The following is a 20,876-nucleotide window of genomic DNA, read 5'->3' as shown; positions in this document are numbered from 1 at the left end:
GCAGGGAAGTTCGTGAAACTCTTATCTCCAATAAACCACCAGAAAACCAGAAGTGGCACTGTAGCTCAAGTGGTAAGCACTAGCCTTGAGCTGAAGAGCTGAGGGACAGTGCCCAGCCCAGAGTTCAAGTCCCATGATCGACAGAAAAAAAAAAAGTCTCATGGACTTGTCTTACCTGGGTTTGAACTGTGATCCTCAGATCTCTGCCTCCTGAGTAGCTAGGATTACAGATGTGAGCCTCTGGTACCTAGCTTACCTTCCACTTCTGTTTACAGACATTTTGGTGCTAAATTCTAATTGGCTTTGGCTGGAGAACTCCAGCACTAATTATTCAATTCTCTAAGTAAGATCTGTTTAAGTGTATTTAGAAAGATAATTCCAATATCGTCTATAAGTAATACAGGTGAATGCACTGGATCAGAAAAAAAATCAGAGATTTTTTTCCTTATTTCACTTTACATCTTGATTTTTACCCGATCTACCTTGGAGATACTGACTAAAAGTAACCCACTCCTACTCATTAAATAGGAGCAGATCACAGCAAACATATTGTATATTTTCTAAGCGATACTATTAATAAAGCAACTACTGAAACAACTTAAAACTAGGGACGCTGCCATATTGTTATTCTGAAAACAAATATTAAATAGGATTTTTAATGGTAAACTTGTGTGAAACTGATGCTTTTATCTAGTACTGCAAGATGTCATCAGCTCTTCAATACATTGAATATATAGGCAAATGGTATCTCATTTATTTCTCGCTATAGTTAAAATTTGAAATTGCAAATGAAGAAATCAAAATCTGGATGGGCAACTTGCTTTTTCTAAATTACCCGTATGCCATCATCTTCATAGTACAGCCCAGAAAGAACCCCGGCATTGCAACAGACTCCCTGTATTTGAATTCCGGCATTGATTTACTTGGGGATTAAACTAGCTTACATGGAGCATTTCCACATAGAGAGAACATTCCATGGCTCAATATATGTTCGGTTTATTATCATTACTTCAGGCTTCCTACCTGGCATCTTGAATCAATTATGAAGCCAATGGCAGCAGCCACATGGGTCTCCCTCTTACCATTGGGTTCAAATCTCAGATCTGACAAACATTGCAGTATTTTTCCCAATAAGTACTGTCTGCATATTAAAATGATGTTTTTTTCTTTCCAAAGGTGTTATATGTCTTCTTTTAACCAGACTTTTTCTTATAACACCGATCTTATTTATGCCAGGAAGATGTTCACTTAAGGAAAAGGGTTTGATTGGATTTCTGAATGCAAGATGCACTGAGCAGCAGGAGTTGTGGAACAAAGCGAATGAAATTTCAAGAAGCCTCCATACATGCACTACTGACTAAAATTCCACCAGCTCTGAAATAGCTGTCATCCATTCTGTCTGCCAAATACCAGGATGACAATATGAGAAAGGCCAGACTTTTGCACTTGTGGCATTTCAGCAGTGAAATGCTCATATTCAAGAATAAATATTGACTTGAATATTTTATTGACAAAAGCGAAGTTTGAGTAGCTACCGATCAAAGCTCTGTGTAAATTATAAAAATAGAGAGGTGTCCCTGGAAAATAGTCTTAAAAAGCCTTCAACTTAATTCTGATGATCAGCTGACCTAACTGCATCATAATTAATTTTTCTTAAATAATATAGAAATATAATTGTAGGATAGCATTAATACATAGCCAGGTGTTGGTGGCTCATACCTATAATTCTAGTTAGGATTACATAAGGCTCACAGATCTCAGGAGGCTGAGATCTGAGGATTATAGTTCAAAGCCAGCCAGGCAGGAAAGTCATGAGACTGTTGTCCCAATAAATTACTTAGAGGGGCTGGGAAGGTGGCTCAGTGGTAGAGTGCATGAGGCCCTGGGTTTGGTTCCTCAGCACCACATAAGCAGAGAAAGCCAAAAGTGGTGCTGTGGCTCAAGTGGTAGAGCGCTAGCCTTGAGCTGAAGAGCTGAGGGACAGCGCCCAGGCCAAGAGTTCAGGCCCCATGACTAACACCAACAACAAAAAAACCCAAACCCAAAACCCCAAAAAACAACTGCTTAGAAAAAGCTGGAAGTAGCACTGTGACTCAAGTGGTAGAATGTTAGCCTTGAGCACAGAGAAGCTTAGGGACAGAGCCCAGGCCCTGAGTTCAAGCCCCAGGACTAGCAAAAAAAAAAAAAAATACTAATATGGATGACAGACCAAATACTAATATAGATGACAGCCCTGATAACATTCTTATGATGACCCAGGGGCTAGTTTAAGGACTCGGTCCCCAAATGTACCCTGTGAGAAGAAGAAAGCTACTATTTCCATGTGACTCAATGCTGAGTGAGCGAGAGATGGAACCATTCTGAATGGCACCGGTATACAGGCAGGGCTAAGAGGGAAACCCTCCTGTCTGCATCCACAGTGAAGTGACTTCAAGGTAAACCCCTGCCCTGTCGATCCAGCCTCACAGAAGCCAGCAACATGAAGCCGGATGCTCATACATGCTCTCATGTTCATTCCTTCAGCCTACCTCATAGCTCAATTATGAAAGAGACTGGTAAGATTTTTTACACACAAATACCCAAGCTCATACCCTCACATGTCCCAGAAACTAGTTTATCTATTTTTTTGGTTTAATTTCAAGGTCTCTCAATCTTTTGAGTAGCCCTATTCATAAAATGTTTACTACTCTGAGTAAACACACACAAAAAAATCCAATATGCTTTGAAACTCCAAGTGTCAGGAAGATACGGAAGATAAAGGAAGTTTTGCAGCCTGTCTGAGGAGCAGCTGTTCTGGCTCCGTGAGTTTTTCCTTTGGATGATGAACCATCATTGAGTTTGCATACTTCTGCCCTGGCATTATGTGTCTCTGAAAGGAATTCAGAATCATCTGAATGAATGGAAAGAGATCTATCTGTGTGCAATTGGATAACTCCCAGTGTCACAGCTGTGTGTGGCTAAGGCTGGACGTGCCTCTGGGAACAAGACTCTCTGACTTTCTTGCCCCTTCATTTTGTAGTTCCACTTTCCTACGTGTTTGCGAACTGCACACACTAGGTCATTCCTTGTAAACAGAGTCCAGAATGCCTGCAATGGTAAAACTAGTGCATGTATTTCCCATGCTTCATCGATCGTTATACATTTGGAGATGTCATAAATGTATGAATTTTATATGAATTTTGATTTCTTTACATTTTTGAATTGGCATTTGCTTACTTATCTACTATATTAGCAACTAAAGCTTCCAAGGTGTCTACTTTTCTGAATCTACTAGTTTTAAATACATATGGTGTTTATTTTTGGTGATTAGAGATAAAAGTCTCACAGACTTTTCTGCACAGGCTGACTTTGAACCATGATCCTCACATCTTAGCCTCCTGAGTAACTAGGATTATAGGTATGAGCCAACGGCCTCCAGCAGCCAGCTTGGTGTGTGTGTGTGTGTGTGTGTGTGTGTGTATGTATGTTTATTGTAAAAATACTGTACAGAGGGGTTACAGTTACATGAGCAAGGTAATGAGTACATTTCCTATCTAGCATTGTTACCTCCTCCTTTGTTTTTTCCCTACCCTCCTTTCCCTCCCACCTTCACAACTATCTATGAACCACTTACAAAAAGAGCACGAATTTGTTTTTGTAGATTAACTCTGGATCTTATATAAAGTACTTTAAATATATGATTAACATGTCTTATGTCATTATCTTAATTTGCGGTTTTTGTTAAAACCTAGAGTAATAGTTTAAACTCTTTCTGAATTTTTATAGCTTTCTAATTATATGTTAATTAGATGTTATATTAGTTTGTGGAAAAACATCATGTCCTTTGATAGTGATTAAAACTTCAATTATAATAATCTATGAATGGCTTTTAAAATATCTACTTGCTTAATGTGAAATAAACATTGTATTTTTTTTGTTTGACATCCTAAGTAGCTGCTTCATTCATTTTTTGAGCCATTAATTTACTCTTTTAAGATTTTTGCTTCACCTCTGCTCAACCTTGTACTTATTAAAAGATCAATTTCAATAGACAAAAATGGGGAAAAAAACACATTTAATGCATAAGGTGAATCGTTAACAAAAGAAAGAAAAGAGCTGGGTGTCGGTGAATCATGTCTGTCTTTCTAAGATAAATGGAGGATTGTGGTTCTAGCCAAGCCTGAGCTGAAAAACCCATGAGACTCTTCTGAACAGAAAGAATCTGGCCATTATGGCCTAACCTGCATTCCCAGCTACAGTAGAAAACCTAAAATAGGAGGATTACAGTGCACATACTATGCACTGAAATATGCAGTGGATTTAGGAATCCATGAGTTACTTTAACTCATGGTTTGAGTCTTGTTTGTTATTTTTAAATAAACTAGAAGCAAAAGTCTTTAAAAATAAGATTTGGCTCTGATGGAAATGATAAACTTTGACTACAGCCAGCCTACTCTCATGACTCATATACTCAACACCTGCTTAGCATTTACGGGTATGTGCTGTATGATGCTCGTTTTACTTATTCACAGGGTGCATTCTGACATTTGCCGTTGGTTTTCTGCTCAAAGAGTCTGCTATAATGGTTTGAAGCGATAAACTTTAAGTCATTACTTTAAAAGGTATTCCTTTACCTACAGCACAAAACCCAAATCTCAGGTAGGACAGCCACAATCCCACTTTGTCTCTTTTCTGTCCCAAATAACCCCGTTAGTCTCATTCTTTCTCATCCCACACCTTGTCTTCTCAAGCAATCCTGAAGAATTTACTGTGTGCAGCCACCATGGGCTTGTACACACGGTTCTCCCTTCATTACTCCCTTTCCCTCCAATTCTTCTGGAAGCCTCTCAGTTAATATCAAGCTCTATTTGACTGCCATGCTATCCTTTTCTTTGACTCTGAGCAAAATGACCGGCCCTCTCTGTAACCCTGTCCAGTCATGTATGTGCCTCAAATAACACGAGGGCTTATGGTGTAGTATAATCTGCATAGGAAGGTGCTATGTCATTTTACACAACATTAGACATTAACTGAACACCAGTTTTATGCCAGTCACTGAGCTAGGTCTGCGAAGCTGGAGAAAGCCAGTATTTGTTCCACAGCTCACAGCTACTTACTAGACTCTAAGCTCTTCATGCAGATCGTGTTGCCTTCCTGCTGCTTCCTGGTCTTTCAAGTTGTCACTCTGGGCCACTGTCCCTCTCCTCTAATGGAAAGCCTACATGAACTTCTGAGTTTTTCTTTCAATTAAAAATGCATCTGAGAGGTCAGGTTCCAGTGGTTCACACCTATAATCCTAGCTATTCAGGAGGCTGAGATATGAGGATCATGGTTCAAAGCCAGCCCGGGCAAGAAAAGTCTGTGAGACTCTTATCTCCAATGAACCACCAGAAAACCAAAAGTGTTGCTGTGGCTTAAAGTGGTAGTGCACTAGCCTTGAGCAAAAAGCTCAGGAACATCGCCCAGGCCCTGACAAAAAAATAAATAAAAAGCATATGAGTAATAAATCTGATAGTAGGCTTCTTTTCTTCGTACCTCTCTTATGGACATAGTGTAGTTTCTACAACAGGAATGTGTACTCTGTTTAGTCTTTGCTACATACTTCTAAGCTGATAGATAGATTGGAACATATAGGAGATCATGCATAGACACCCATTTGATTTGTCACAAGGAGGAATTCTGTAGCATTCTCTAGCCTCTTTCCACTGACCCATTAAACATCTGCTCATAGAAAATACCAGGTGTGTTCTTTGTTTTAAAAACACGGTGCACAGTATCTTTCTTCCCTTTTCCTTTTTTTTTCTTTCTTTAAACAGAATTTCTACAAGAAAATCAAAGCAACTCTTCGACTTCCTAAAACTGAAATATGTAGATTCTGATGGTTGTTTCTATGTCATCTTGAAGTGATCTTTTTTTTTATTTAATTGATTTTTTTATCACTTTTATCATCTTCAGTTTTTAGCTGCATTGTAAGTTTTTAAGCTGACTAATGTCACTTATTTTTATGCTAATATCATCCTTTATCCATCTCCAGATGATTTGATTTTTTTTTAGAAGACAACTCTGTTTTTCTTCAATAAAAATCCATTTGGAAGAAAATTGGCAATGCCTATGTTTTACTCTGGGTTTTCAACTTGGCACTGCCTCCTGGGGCTGGCAGGGTCCATGATGCTTGTCTTGTCATCTGCCATTATGAGCTCCCATCGTACATCAAACACCTGTGGCCACACAAAGAGTACAGACGGCAGCTGCCGCACTCAAATGCCCATGCAGAAATAAACTCCTAAAGCTGAAGTATTTGGATACGTGAGAGGCTCTGTTTTATTCATTTATTTGATTAATTTTAGCCCCAGTGCTGCTTACTGCTCTACAGCAATTCTCCAGAAGCTACTTACTCCATGGTGTTCTTTAGCTCTCTTTGATTCAAATTAAAGGTGGAGGTCCTCGTTGGTGACATACTATTAGTTAAGAACACTAATTTGAGGCCAGACTCTCTGCATGTGAAGCCTGGATCGCCCACTTACTTGTCACAAAGACAACAAACTCTAGTGAGAGCTCAGTTGAAAGCGCAACCGTGCTGAGTTTTTCAATCTCCATGCCCTGTAAATCGTGTGCAATTCTGGTGTGGAGCTATCCAGGCTTCTCACCATTTGCAAAACTCCATGACCTTTTGACCCAATGCTCTGGTCTGTTTGTCTGGTATGCTCTTTACTCTAGGAGTATCCAAGACCTTTCTTTCCATTTTGTTCTCCCACAAAGAACATGAAGGTCTTCTGTCATTTTGATAAGCTACCCATTTATTTTTAAACTGTGGGGTCTCTATCCTTTCCCCCAAATTCGTACAGCACTATGCATATGCATTGAAACATGGCTTCCAAATGACTCAACGATAACCTCAAATATTCTTTAGGTTACTGTGGTTTTTCTCCTTCAGTTTGTTAGGATGTGGCAAGTAGTTGAGCCCTGTTGCTAAACAAAATGCTCAAAACATTGGTTGGCAAGAATTCCAAAATAAATGAGTACAATATCTCTAGAGATTTTGCTAATATTATGAAAGATCAGACAATTGTTTGAATCATTGACTAGAGACACAATAAACAGAGAAAATAATGGTCAGAAGAGTTATTAGCCTGACTCTAAACAAAAATTTATCCATTTCTAGAGTCAAAATCCTGACTGCCCAAAGGAATACGAATAAGAGGTATCTTCAGAGGGTGTTCCTGCTCATACACGTGGATAATACCTTATTTATTCTTGTAATTAGAAAAGTGCTTCTAACACTTAACTGGATCTTCAATGTAACCCAGGTTAATCTTGACAAGTAGCATAATATTTAACGATCATACTTTTTAAAAATGAAAATCAATATACATATTGAAAACTACTGACCATGAACCCATCAAATACAGACCACCACCGCATATAGTTTTTGAGGTATGAAAGATTTTCTTACTTTTGAAGTTTAGAGAGGGGGAAATGAAAAACAAAACTGGCATTAAAATTACAAAAAAAAATCAGATTTAAGTGTCCATAAAGAGACTTTTCACTAGAAGCTAGGCATACTCATTTCTTTATGCATTGTTGATCACTACCTACTATCTCACAGATGAGTAGATGTGACACAAACCATACCATCTAAAATATCTTCTACCTGGCCATTTACAGAAAAAGAATATGGACCCAGGAGCAGATCATTCTCCCTCATTAAGAAAGACACAATGAACACAATGTCTACTTCTTTGACTGACAAAGGCAATTGACTCCTAGCTCTATTACCAACTACTGTGTGACTTTAGAAAAATTACTTGAGTTCTAAGTATTTTAATCTTAGTAATCTTAGTAATGATATATATTAACGCTTCTATTTATCTTTTGGGCATGGGAAGAATGAAATACAGAACACTCACACCTCGTGAAGTTCCCTATGTACAATGGCAGTGTTGCCACCAAAGTGATGTGCATAAAACATACAGATGAAGAAAATTTCAAAATGAAGAGATAAAAGCTGGGCGCTGGTGGCTCACGCCTGTAATTCTAGCTATGCAGGAGATCTGAGGATCGAGATTCAAAGCCAGCCTGGGCAGGAAAGTCTGTGAGACTCTTATCTCCAATAAAACACTAGAAAACTGGAAGTGGTGCAGTGGCTTAAGTGTTAAAGCACTAGCCGTGAGCTGAAGAGGTGAGGGACAGCGCTCAGGCCCAGAGTTCAAGCTCCAGGACCAACAACAACAACAAAAAAAGAGGTGGCAAAAGGTACACTTGGAAAATATCTCAATCGAAAGGAATCTAGAGCAGCTATTTTGGTATTAGAAATAAAATACTTCAGGATACAAAGCCTTACAAAGGAGTGAGGGACCCATTAAATAGTCTAACATTAGTGCAAGCCTGGTGCTGGTGGTTCACACTTAAAATCCTAGCTACTCAGGAGGCTGAGATCCAAGAATAATGTTTCAAAGTCATCTTGGGAAGACAAATTTGAGAGCCTTTGTCTGTGATTAACTTGCAAAAATCCGAAAATCCTCCACTTGTGGCTAAAATGATAGATCATCAGCAAGGAGCACAAAAAGCTGAGCAAAGAGGCCCTGAATTCAAGCCTCAGTACTCAGTACTAGCACCCCCAAAGGGGGTTCCACTTACCAAGAATAAACTAAAAATTGCAAATGTTTTGAGTTTATGTATATATGTATATGCATATATATACATGCATATACATATACATGTATACATATTCATATATATGTGTATACATGTATATGTATATGTGTACATATACCTTAGGAAATTGACAAATCTATGACCAAGGTTGAAGATATCCATATACCTTTCTTGTTTTGTACAATCAGAAATTCAATAAAGATGCATGAGGATTGAAGAAACATGTTTAAAAAAAACTTGCTGCTAAAATTAGATAACAAATGCTCTCCTTTGAGATTGAAATATTGTTGACTGACTATGAATTGAAAAATAAATCTCTCAATGTTTCAAAGAATTAGTATTATGGGAAACATCTCGTGTTTAGTTAGAATCCATTCACTACTTCATACAAATGTATTTTGTGTCTTGACAAATGTGATATCGCAGAAATAAGACAACTTTCCATAGCCTTACAATCATAATTGAAATGGAAACCTTGGTTAAAAATTCTTTTACACACTCGATGCCCAAATGTTTTAAGAAATGTTCTATTAAACTTTTGAGGAAAAGTCATCTGAACTTATGCAAACTCATCTAGAATTGAAGAATATGTTCTAGTCTGCAATATATTCCAGATGGATAATATAACCTTGCCACAGAATTGTCAAGTACATTAAGATAATTATAAATTCTAGGGCACTATTGAATAGCATTTGAAGAAAGAAGAAAAATAGCCATTAGATCACTCTGACAAATTCATGGAAGATGGATCGAGGACAATCTTGGTACAAAGAAGAAAAGATGGTTAATGTAGGGAGAGAAGAAGGCTCTGACAAAGGCAGCAGATATTAGAATAGAGACAATTGGGTGCATGTAGGGTGACTTGACAAGATTAATGATGGGTTGAGTATAACTACGTGAAGGAGAAGAAAGCAGCAAAGACTTGTATTACTAACAAAGTGCCACCATAGGGAAAATACCAAAATGAAACCATTGAAGGGAGCAGAAGACTGATTCATTCTTGTAATGTTGAGCTAGTGCCTAATACGCAAGTGAGTCTGGTTCAGGGAAACAAGGGAATTCTAAATACAAACTTGGAAGTCCTTCCTACACCAGGTGAATTTAGAAATAGAATCTACTTGTATTGATTAGGTGTAACCATAACCAAAGATGGTATCCTTATTCAGAAAAACTCAGTAAGACAGACTCCCTGCTCTGTGCAACTTTGAAGGGTCTAATGGTGAAGGGATTGAAAAAATGAAATAAAAGTGTTCGGTGGGTGAAAACAAAATGCCTGTGCAATGGGAAGAGGGGGAAGGGAACAAACTCCCCTAAGCAGGTGGAAGAAGACTTTAGATGGGAAAATATAGGATGAAGAGGACTTAATCAAAGAGCAAAGTGTGCAAAATATGTTTGCGATCAAGAAAATGAGATTTGCAAAACTGCCAAGGCAAGAGAAAGACACCCCCCCCCCCTCCCCGACGATCCTTGGAAAGGCCATTTCCCCTCCCCCGGAGGGTAGAGTTTCAGGAGAACGGGGCTCTGGGATGAGACAGGAGCAGTGGTCAGCGGACAGATTGTGTAAAGAAATTTGTACTCTCTAAAGAGTGATGAGAAGTTAGGAGATAAGTCCAATTAGGAATGTGGCATGCCCGTTTAAGAAGTTTACAGAGTAGGCGAAGTGAGTGAAGACAGAACCAAGGGGAAATGCCAGCACTTTCGAAGCAATTAGAGGAAGGGAGATCTAGGAAGGAAAAAGAGATTAGGCAATCAAAATATGTGTTTTGATTTGTTCCTTCAACAGTTTAACACGTGTAACTAGAAATTTCCATGTTTTTAGAAGGCTCAAGTTTCATAATACAAAATATAAACACTTTTGATTCATGGTAAGACTATTATAATGATATCTATGTTTGAAATGTAAGTATAAATTATTGTAGTATCAGCACACCAATAGCAAAGTAGCAATAAATAGCAGGTATAACTAACAACTCCTACATGGAAGACACTTATAAGCAGTTTATAACTCAGCAACCTAGTAGAATCAAAGTAGATTTGAATTTGATACAAAGTTTTCAGATTAGAACACTGAAATCCAGTGGTTTAGGGATTTTACCCAAGGTCAAATGTGTGACAAGGACAGAGGCCTGTATTTGAATCCAGGCATTGAGTGTTCTAGTCATGTAATTGTCCTAAATTGACATTCTCTGCATTTTAAAAAATTATATTTGCATTCACCAAACAGAAAAATTCTATTTCTCCTTGGAAATGCAAGAGATCTGATGGTCTGTCATGGGTTCAACTATAGGAAATGTATATTTTGTATCTAAAGCTTTTCTCTCATTTCAACACGTATTAAGTCACTGCTTTCCACAGACCCCAGGACCATTTTTTTCCCCATAATGTGATGGATAACCTATAAAGTATTGTTGAATAAAACTTAATTTCAGCATAGGTTTCACACTGCAAGCATTTCAGTGTTAATTGTGCATTCCCATTGTTTCATTCATATAATTCATTGATGTAATAAAATATGGAGGCCATGTGTTCAATTAGAGCTCTAAAAGGAGTCTTTTGTCTCCAGATCTTTAGAGGGAGCAACTTTTTAAATTGAAAGACTTTCAGGAAACCATGAACATGTGCAATTGGTAAGAAAGCCTATGCGATTTTACCGGAAATAAAATGATTAAGACTTTATATTCATAGTTGAAGGACGTTAGGGAACAGGTTTCCTCTTAGACATGGTTGAATAACTCAATGACAGGTTTACATGATGCTCAGGGCTCTAGCAAAACAAAACTTCTGCACACAAATTCCGTATTTCAAAAAGCATTAAAGGACTCAACATGGGAAAAAAATGAGAAGCCTACTGGATTCCTACACACTCCTCTTGTGATTTGCTGGTTGGCATTTTGAATTTCCTTGCCCCTTTACAGGGACAGAACACCCCCGCCCCCCCACAAAACACCTGGATCAGATCTGCTCATCTTCCAAGAACAGCCACCACCCTGGCGAACTGTCAGTCAACAACCTGCACCTAGCATCTGTGAGGTGGTGATAGCCAACCCGACTTAGGCTCAGCACAAACGCGCAGGCAGCACTGACCCTGCCCCATTCCTTCAGAACCTTCAGAGCCTGTGCTTGTACCACAGCAGCATCTGGAGGCTGCTCTGTTTCATCTCCAGATCGTCTACACTCTGTGAACCCACAGCTCACATTGTTCTTCTCTCTTCCTTTGACATCCTCGTTTTTAAGCTTCTCACCATTATTCTTCTCTCATGGTTCCCTGTTAGATGTTAGTACTCCTTCACGGTGACTTCCAGCATCTGTCATGGAGTCATTCCCTTTGAACCAGAGCCAGCAGAGGCAACAGACAGGCTGACAAATTCCCTTCCTATGCCTCCTTTCACCAAAGGAAGAGATCCCAGACCCTGCTCATAAAGACACCTGTGATGTGCTCTATTTCATTCACTTGCCTCTCCATCTATTGCTCATGTTCTCAATCCCAACCTGTATTAGCCTGTGGGCTCTGTGGGCTAATGAGGGCAGGGAATAAATACTGTAGTAATCCAAAGAAGATGCTAACAAAGAGATATGCGGCTGCCTTGCTGCTTCCAGAACCCTGTTTCTCCCTCTGTGATAAGTGAGAAGAGCCTTGTTATTGTTTTTATAGCCTAATCTTCCTCTGCTCTCCTGCTGGCCTCGATGGGGCTAGAGATCAGGGCTATAGGCTCAAAAGGAACCATTCATGGTGTTCTCCTCTGGTTAGAATGGGCTAAGATTAAGCTCACCCTTGACAACTGGCTGCAAGTACATATTTGATGCCCAGTCTGACCATGAATGCAATCAAAGTTTATAAACAATTGTATCTGCATGAGTTAAAAAAATATAGCTCAAATCTTATGAGTTCACAAAACCACAGATAACTACCTGAATGTTTTCCTAGGAGATCTACACAAAGGGAAATGCTTTTCATCCTCATGAGCATTTCAGACTCAAGTAGGATCGTTTATAGGCAGGGAAATATTTTCATTTTCTGGGTTAAGAATACAGGGCTTCATATTATTGTACATTAAAAGATAAGTTATTCATTCTTCCTTGGGTAATACCAGGGTAGAATATGAACGATTCTTAATTCTTTTCAGTTCATATGCCAGTTAACTATAGGTTTTACTGTTTATTACACACACACACACACACACACACACACACACACACACACAGTGTTGTTCCTGTGGCTTGAACCCAGGGCCTAGTCACTGTCCCTGAACTTTTGCTGGAGGCTAACGCTCTACACTCTACCACTGGAATCACAGGTTTACTTCTGGCTTTTTGGTAGTTTATTGGAGATGAGTGTCACAGGCTTTTTTTTTGCCAGGGCTGCCATCAAAGAGCAATCCTCAGATCTCAGCCTTCTAAGTAGCTAGGATCATAGCCACTAGCCATCACCACCTGGCTGCTAATCCTGTATTTAATACAAAGAGTGAGCTATAGTTATTAAGCGGCACTATCCAGGGTAGATGTCTGCTGTCAGAGCATTGGCAAGTGTGGTAGTTAAGAACTGGAAGTGGAGAAAATGGGGACTTCATAATCTTGTCCTGTAGACATTGCATGGAACCAGGCTCACCTAAAAGTTATCTAGTTAGCTCTGACCTATCCCATTCCACTGTTATCTGAAAGGATTCCAAAGAAGGAAGTGATATCAGTAATTTTACTTTGGTCTGAATTCATGTCCATGTGTTATAAGGAATATAGTTATTTGTTCTGCCATCTGCCATTCTGCTATGCAGTAGATCCTCAGCATCCCTGAGTACAAGGTTCCCCGGAGACCTCCACTGGGTAAATGCACAGAGCTTAGTACCGTACTGCAGATGCCTGATGCATTTCTCTTGTACCATCCACTGACTTTCACTAAAGATACGCCTCCTTTCAACAAATTTCAAATTTTCTCCTTGTCACTTAAACATATTCAATTTTACTTGCTTCTTAGGCACCATTTTGCTTTTTTTATTTTTTTTTAAACCATTCACTATTTGAGAAGCAGAATTTCACAAAATTTAGGGGAGGACACACAGCCATGTAAACAAACCTCATGATCACGTGGGCCAGGGAACATCAGTTGAGATGTGCAATGCAGGGCGTGGGGGTGGGGTGGGGTGGGGTGGGGTAAGGTGGGGTGGGGTGGGGGGATGGATGAAAAGGTCTTGTTTTTGAAATTCCTTTTGATTTTATTATTCTGACCATACTTGGTCAAAACCTCATATAAGAAGTCCACAAATAAGGTGATCTTACTATATTATGGATGAATTAGAGTTTAGGGAATGCTTAGGTAGCTTAAGGGTTCTTCAGAAAAAAAAATCTTTTTCCTTCCCTTCCTCCCTCCCTCCCTCTCTCCCTCCTTCCCTTCTTTCCTTCCACCTACCCATCCATCCATCCTACTTTCAAACTATCCATCTGGAGGGATTTATTGCGAGAGTTTGATTCCTCTGATCATGAGGGTTGAAAAACACCATAATGTAACTTGTACAAGCTAGAAACCCAGTAAGTGGTTTTCAGTACAGGTTTGAACAACTAAGAAGAAGAAAGACAATGGCAAATATCTCAGTCTACATCGTAAGGCATGAGAATCAGAGGATGGATGACTTTAATCCTGGTGTTTGTTCCAAGGGCCAAAGAACCAGGAGCACAAATGTCCCAACTCAAGCACAGACAGCAAGTTCATCTTTCCTCTGCATTTTTTTCTCTTTGAATCTGAATGGACTGTGATATTGACTAATTGTGCTGAGAGAAATCTTTAGTCAGTCCTCCAACTTAAAGGCTAGCCTCCTGGGATGCATCTTCACAGATACACCTAAAAATAATGGTTTATCAGCCATCTTGGCATCCCTTAGGCCAGTTAGAACACCTACAGAAACAAATGACTGTTATTAATCAGACATTCTTTAAAACAGTATCTCCCATAGTGAGTTTTCTGATTTTATATTGTAAACAGGAGTTGCAAGTTTGTTTTTTTTTACTGAACTAAATTTTATTTAAGGTGAAGCTTTATACATCCTTTTATAAAACGAAAATTCAAGTCTTCGAATTAAACAAGTCTTCAATATCATAAAGCTATTTCTAATAGGAGTTTAAAAGTAGTGGTTAACATTTTACTCTTGTAAAAATGTCACAGGAATTCAAATCATAATAACTTGGATCTTCAATGATTCAAGTGTTTTTTGTTTTGTTTTGTTTTGTTTTGTCTTACAGAAGGGCTTGGACAGTTTTGAGATAGAATTCCTCCAGACATACTGCCCGTAAGTCCTCCATTTGTCCAGAGTTGCAAGTTTGCAAACGAAGTTGTTTTCGTTTATCAACTAAATCCTGAGTTAACTGATAATTTAAATGGACTATAACCAACCGACAGACCAAAAAGACAACATAGGAAATTAGTCATTGTAGCATCTACTTCTGTTAACAAATAAGTATTAAAATTTCCAGTTTGCCTGAAATCATGTTGTCTATCCACCCATCACTCTAGGTTTCTAGGAAAGGAGAAGAAAGAGAAAAAATGTAAAGAAATCTAGAAATATGAGAAAGAGATGGAAGACAAAAGAACTGGAGCTAAGAACCCAAAAATGAAAACAGGATTTATTAAGACTTATTTACTAAGGGAAAAATTAGATGTTTCATTTGCTCCTTTTTTTTTTTTTTGTTCCTTAGATCTTGACATTTTGCAAAAGGATGAGAGAATTAAAAAAATTAAAGCATGCATGTAGTGAAACTATGAAAGTAGAAATAATTAGACCCCTCCTGCTCCCCCACAAAAGTTTTCTGTCCCCTTCTGCCCCCTCTTACACCAGCTTTCTTCTTAGATAGAATTGTGTTTACATGATGTCACCCAAGATACTATTTCCTGTGCTCTGTAAACCTGTTATGCAATGAGGAGAATATATTCTTGTGAAATTGATGCTAACAAGAAATGAAACAAACCAAAGAAAACAACCAAGATGAGCCAAAGGAAAATTTTCTACTCTATCCTTTGCCAAACATTTCTCTCCTAGGAACAATTTATGTAACATTATAATGTATAGGATAGTGCATATGAGATATTTGGCAACCTCTGAAATAACACCATCAGCTCTACGAGCAATAGTACACATAAAACTTGGAGACTAAAAACATTAAAGAGACCAGGATTTAGTAAAATGGGGCAATTTTCAGCCATTGCAGATTCTATAGATGAGACTTTAAATTACTGTGCATCGTAACAGATTTGAGAACTACTAGCAGTGTTGATTAGGATTGAAAAGTGGTAGGATTCTTTCCCTTCATCTCTCTCCAGCTCATAAATTCACCTTGTTACTAAAGGTGTTAAGACTGACTTAAAACATGCCATAAACATTCAAGACTGGGTAACAGACACAAGCAAAAGGTATATTTGTTTAAAAGATCTAACTCATATAAGGACTGCCACTGTTTATATATTTATAAGAGTGTCTTTTCCACTAAAAATATAACATTTTTAAAAATTAGATTTGAAGAAATGCTCAAGATTTTAAATTACTGGGAAATGCAACTTCTTTTTCTGAATATTTAGGCTTAATTCTAAATTGAGGATATTGTCTTCAGATATTTTTTCAGGGTAAGAAAATTGCCTTTTGGAGAAGTAACATTCTTCCAGGTGACTTTTTCCTTTTGCATCTCTGTTAACTATTTGATCCAAAAAACCCCCCCAAAAACCCCAAAAAACATCGCACCATTATTCAAAAACAAATTACATGAGTAGTCGTTAGAGTCCGAAATTTTTTGATACCTATTATTGAGCACTTTTGTTTAACTCATTCATTTCACATTGATTTTGCATCACTGTCAGGGATCATTATGTGAGACATAAAGAGGAAAAATAAAATATAATTGTGCAGAAGCACTTTCACTGTAGGGGAAAGAAAAGATATGCAGACAATGCAAATTGCAAATTACTATCAAAAGGTGTATACATCCGCAACGTATGATTCTCCAAGTTCTCTTTATTGATCAGCAAGGAAAAATAAGCTTACCTAAAGGAAGGGATTGTGGGATTCATATATAGCTAGCCAATCAGTGGCACAGTAGTGGGCATCTGAATTGAGGGATCTCAAACCTCAACTGTGGGATCTGATGCTATTTCTAGGTAAACAACATCATAATCAAATTGTGTTTTGAAAATAGGCCAGATAATGTTTTATCTATGTAAAAACCTCCACATAGACTGGTCACCAAGGATACGACTTGTATGATAGGGGAAAAAAAATCACCTTGGTTTGTTTGCCTTATCCTCATAATTATATTCAGCACAGTTAGAGTATGGTTTACTTATAAGTAACTTTATGAATTAGGGGTGTTTCTAAATTAGATTTTCCTCCACAGTCAAACTAAAAATATTGATGATACCCATTAAGTAATCATTTTAACCGTTAAAAAATCAAGAGCAATTGGCAAAGTCAAACAAGTGATGCAAAGCCGTTTCCCAACAGAAGGCAGGCTTTTCTGTGATGTAGATAAGGAAAGAGGACTTACCCCTGTCTGTGTCGTACAGGAAGACGAAACAGTTCCATTCGTAATGGTCCAGCAGACTCAGGAGGGCCCCTCGTAAGGAAGGCCTCAGCTGCAGCACGAACTGGCTCTCCCCCTCGGTGGGAAAACTCGGTGTGATGAGGGAGATGTGTAAGGCGCTGCAGAACGAGGTCAGGGTATGCACTGACCTCTTATCATAGAGTCCAAAGATTGCGAAGACTCCTCTGGAATACTGGGAACAAACTGAAAGAGAGAAAAGCAAGCATTAACTATCAGCACATTCAGGAATTAATATTCATTAATTACTTGATGCTAGCTAGGGATTGCACCCAAAGTATTGTACATGCTGGGCAAATACTCTATCTGAAAGTTATATTCCTAGCCCTCTAAGTTAATAAAAAAAAGTTAATACACCTCTCTTCCATACTGTGAATGGAATTCAGAGCCTTCTAGGTAAGCCCTCTACCACTCAGATCTCATTTACATTGTCTATGAATATGTACTAACCTGTGAGGACATGTAAGACAATTATAAACAGCTGTTAACAGATGTTTGAATACGTTACTATCATTTAAATGATTCTATTGCTAATTAAGAGGGTAAACTTATTGGAGGACAAAGTACTATAGTTGAGGTGCTCAGATACTGATTTGAACAAATACTGTTATTTTTGATAGATATTGTAGTAGAGTTTATAAGGAACTCCATCGTGAAAGCACAACATGGAAGTCTAATTCTTTGCTTCCCCAGGAAGTAGAAAGTTTGTGAATTGAATGACCACTCTGAAACTGTGGTCTGACAGTGTGACTGACAGAAGTTTTCTAGCAAGATGTAAGTAACATTTTAATTTACCCTTTGGGCACCTTTAGATTTTATGTAATTCAACTCCTATAACTTAAATGGGTCAGTAAATCATGCTGTGAGATCTGATGTTAACTTCTTAAATATGCTACCAAGGCTTTGGATGTGTTGATATAAGTATGCTTCACTTAGGCTTAAATCCGGAATTACTCAGCAATCTCTTGTTTTTCATATTTTCGTGTTCTCTTAATTTTCATGTAATTTGTATTATTAACCTTTACTTGGTAATCTGATTCAGTTAGTGTTTTTGGGGGGGAGTGGGGGCTGCTAAACATTGAGTTCAGGTTCTTGGATACACTAAGCAGCAGCTGTCCTCTCAATGAGTTCTACTCACTTTATTCAAATAATTTTCATTTTGTACTACTGGAAAAATGAAGTCCAAGAACTTTAGAATTCAAAGTCATACTTTCAGTGTGGTGCTGAAAGTACACACAAACTTTAGTTCTTGTTCAGAAAAAGATAGGTAGCGTACAATTTTCGTATGCTCGTTTCCAAACAGTATTTTTCCACTCTAGGAACTTCAGGAGATCTCCAGAAGGGTTTGAGTAGCTTTCGTGGGGCCCAGTAGAGATGGCCTTGGGTGGTCAATGCTGGGGCTTTCTCCTATCTTCCTCCTTCTCAACAACAACAATACTATCCTTTATCTGTTTGCAAATGCCATACGCACAATGTTCTGACAGAAAAATCTCAGCTATGAAACCAAGTTCACAACCAGTTAATATGCTGTGCAAAGACCCCCTCCCCCTGCTGTTCATAGTTGATCTTCAATATAAACATGCTGACTTCCCATTGTTCTGGTCCTCACTGCACTATTGGTCTTATTCCAGTTTTTTTCTAGAGGACCTCAACAGATTTAAATTCTCTGCTATTTCATCATCTTTTATCTTTGTTCATTTGCATCATCATAAATAATATAATTTTTGCTTTTTTCATAGATACCTGCCATTCTACTTCTATTTCTTTGTAATTATTTGGAAACTATGTAAGTCTCAGACCAAATAACATTGCCTTAGGAAGTAGTATCCTGTTACATTTTATTTTTCTTTTCCAAAATTCCAGTTGTAATATTCTCCTTTGAAGCATTTTATTCCCTGCTTAGTGCTTTTTTCAGTCTTGGTAGGTTAGGGCTATTGGGAGTTCTGAATATGAAAATAGGTTGTCAGTCAAATGTTTGATGCTAGCAACTTCCTGTAATATCTTGAACAATTTTTAATTTGGTCCAATAAGCCCAAACTTTATTGTAGAATTATTTACATATTTATTATTATAATGTAGTATTGGAAGCATGCAAATAAAAGTTTTGCTTTGCTATCTTTTATGCCATCTATTATTGCTTAGCATACAATTATTCAAACAATGGACTTTATTAAACTGTATCAGTGCACACATGAATTAAGAGAGCAAACTCAGCTGAGTATAAGTGTGTTCAGAATATATAAAAAGAAAACAAACTGAATTTCAACGTTCTCATCTAAAATTATGAAATAAGACTTAAGGTACTGAGTAGGTATGATGATATTAGCTTGACAAATACTTTGGGATATAGACACTAAAATCAGGAAAAGGCTTTCAGTGAAATAATCCACTCATAGCTTTCAGTACTGTTTGATTGTGTATTACATAAATTAGTACATAATATATAGTAATAGTCATCTTTAACTGATAATATCCATTCATTATATATCTTCTCATAAAATAATCACTGAGACTCATTCAAGCTGCCACATTTGAGATGTTAAATTTAGTGAAATTATGGTATAATTTGTGATTTGAAGTATTGTGTCACACACAAATCATATGAGATGTTTCTCAAGTTGTGGGTGATAATCCCAGATATGGCTTGAACTTGATCGCTGCGGTGTGGTCAGAAAGAACTCAGTCTATTCTTCTTCTTAGTCCCCTTCTTCTCCTTTACCTTCAACACTACTTTTCTTTTTCTTTTTCTTTTTTTTTTTTAAATTGTGAAAATACTGTACAGAGGGGTTACAATTACATGGGCAAGATAATGAGTACATTTCTTATCAAGCATTGTAGCCTCCTCCTTTGTTTCCCCTTCCCATCCCTTCCCATCCTCCCCCCCTCGGCCCCCCCCACCCAATCCTCCCCGTCACCCCCCCCCCCCCCCGCCCCCACACTAAAGTTGTGAAGTTCGTTTTCGACATAACGACTTGTACATCTCATTGTTGCAATGGGTCCACCAGTATCCCTATTTAAACGATTTGTTTTTCCCCTTCCCCTCCACAAATTATATCGACATCAAATACAGTGAAAGCAGGGGCTATACTGTGGGGAAGGGACATACAAAGCAACAAAGAAATAATCTTATAAATGTGTTAGAAACAATCGCATGAAAGAAAAAAAAAATTTGAATACATATCTTAGGGTTCATTTCCCTAACATCACCTTATCTGACCTTTTCTGCTTGACTCAGACATATACTAGATATTGCAAATAAGGGAAACCATGGGACCTATGTTTCTTTGGGCCTGGCTTACTTCACTTAATATAAATTTTTCCAAGACTTTCCATTTCCTAACAAATGGGGCAATGTCATTCTTTCTGATGGAGGCATAGAATTCCATTGTGTATATATACGACATTTTCTTGATCCATTCATCTACTGAGAGGCATCTGGGTTGGTTCCAGATCTTAGCTATGTTAAATAATGCTGCAATAAACATAGTCATGCTGGTAGCCTTTCTAACTGGAATGCTACTTTTCTTAAATGATTCCTCTCACTTCCTTTCATCTCAACGCCTTTATTTTGTAAAGCTAAGGACTCGCATGCTTCCTACACTCCACTACTTTTTCATAGTCTCTTTTATTGAAGAAATTTTTCTTCTCGTTGTTTCCAACTCCTATACTTC

The 20,876-nt window shown here is 38.0% G+C and overlaps 1 protein-coding gene across 3 annotated transcripts in view; it reads right to left on the bottom strand.

Annotated features, from left to right (window-relative positions):
- Positions 1–20,876, bottom strand: part of Gria4 (glutamate ionotropic receptor AMPA type subunit 4) — a 268,341-nt gene that overhangs the window by 160,986 nt on the left and 86,479 nt on the right. For all 3 annotated transcript variants that reach the window (XM_042674862.1, XM_042674861.1, XM_042674863.1), the window contains exon 3: positions 17,152–17,391. In XM_042674862.1, coding sequence (XP_042530796.1) covers positions 17,152–17,391 — 240 coding nt within the window. The remainder of the gene's footprint in view (positions 1–17,151; positions 17,392–20,876) is intronic.

This window comes from Dipodomys spectabilis, unplaced genomic scaffold, assembly GCF_019054845.1.
Source record: "Dipodomys spectabilis isolate Male_0828 unplaced genomic scaffold, ASM1905484v1 ptg000023l, whole genome shotgun sequence".
NCBI classification, from domain to species: domain Eukaryota; kingdom Metazoa; phylum Chordata; class Mammalia; order Rodentia; family Heteromyidae; genus Dipodomys; species Dipodomys spectabilis.
This window is presented reverse-complemented; position numbering and strand designations above follow the sequence as displayed.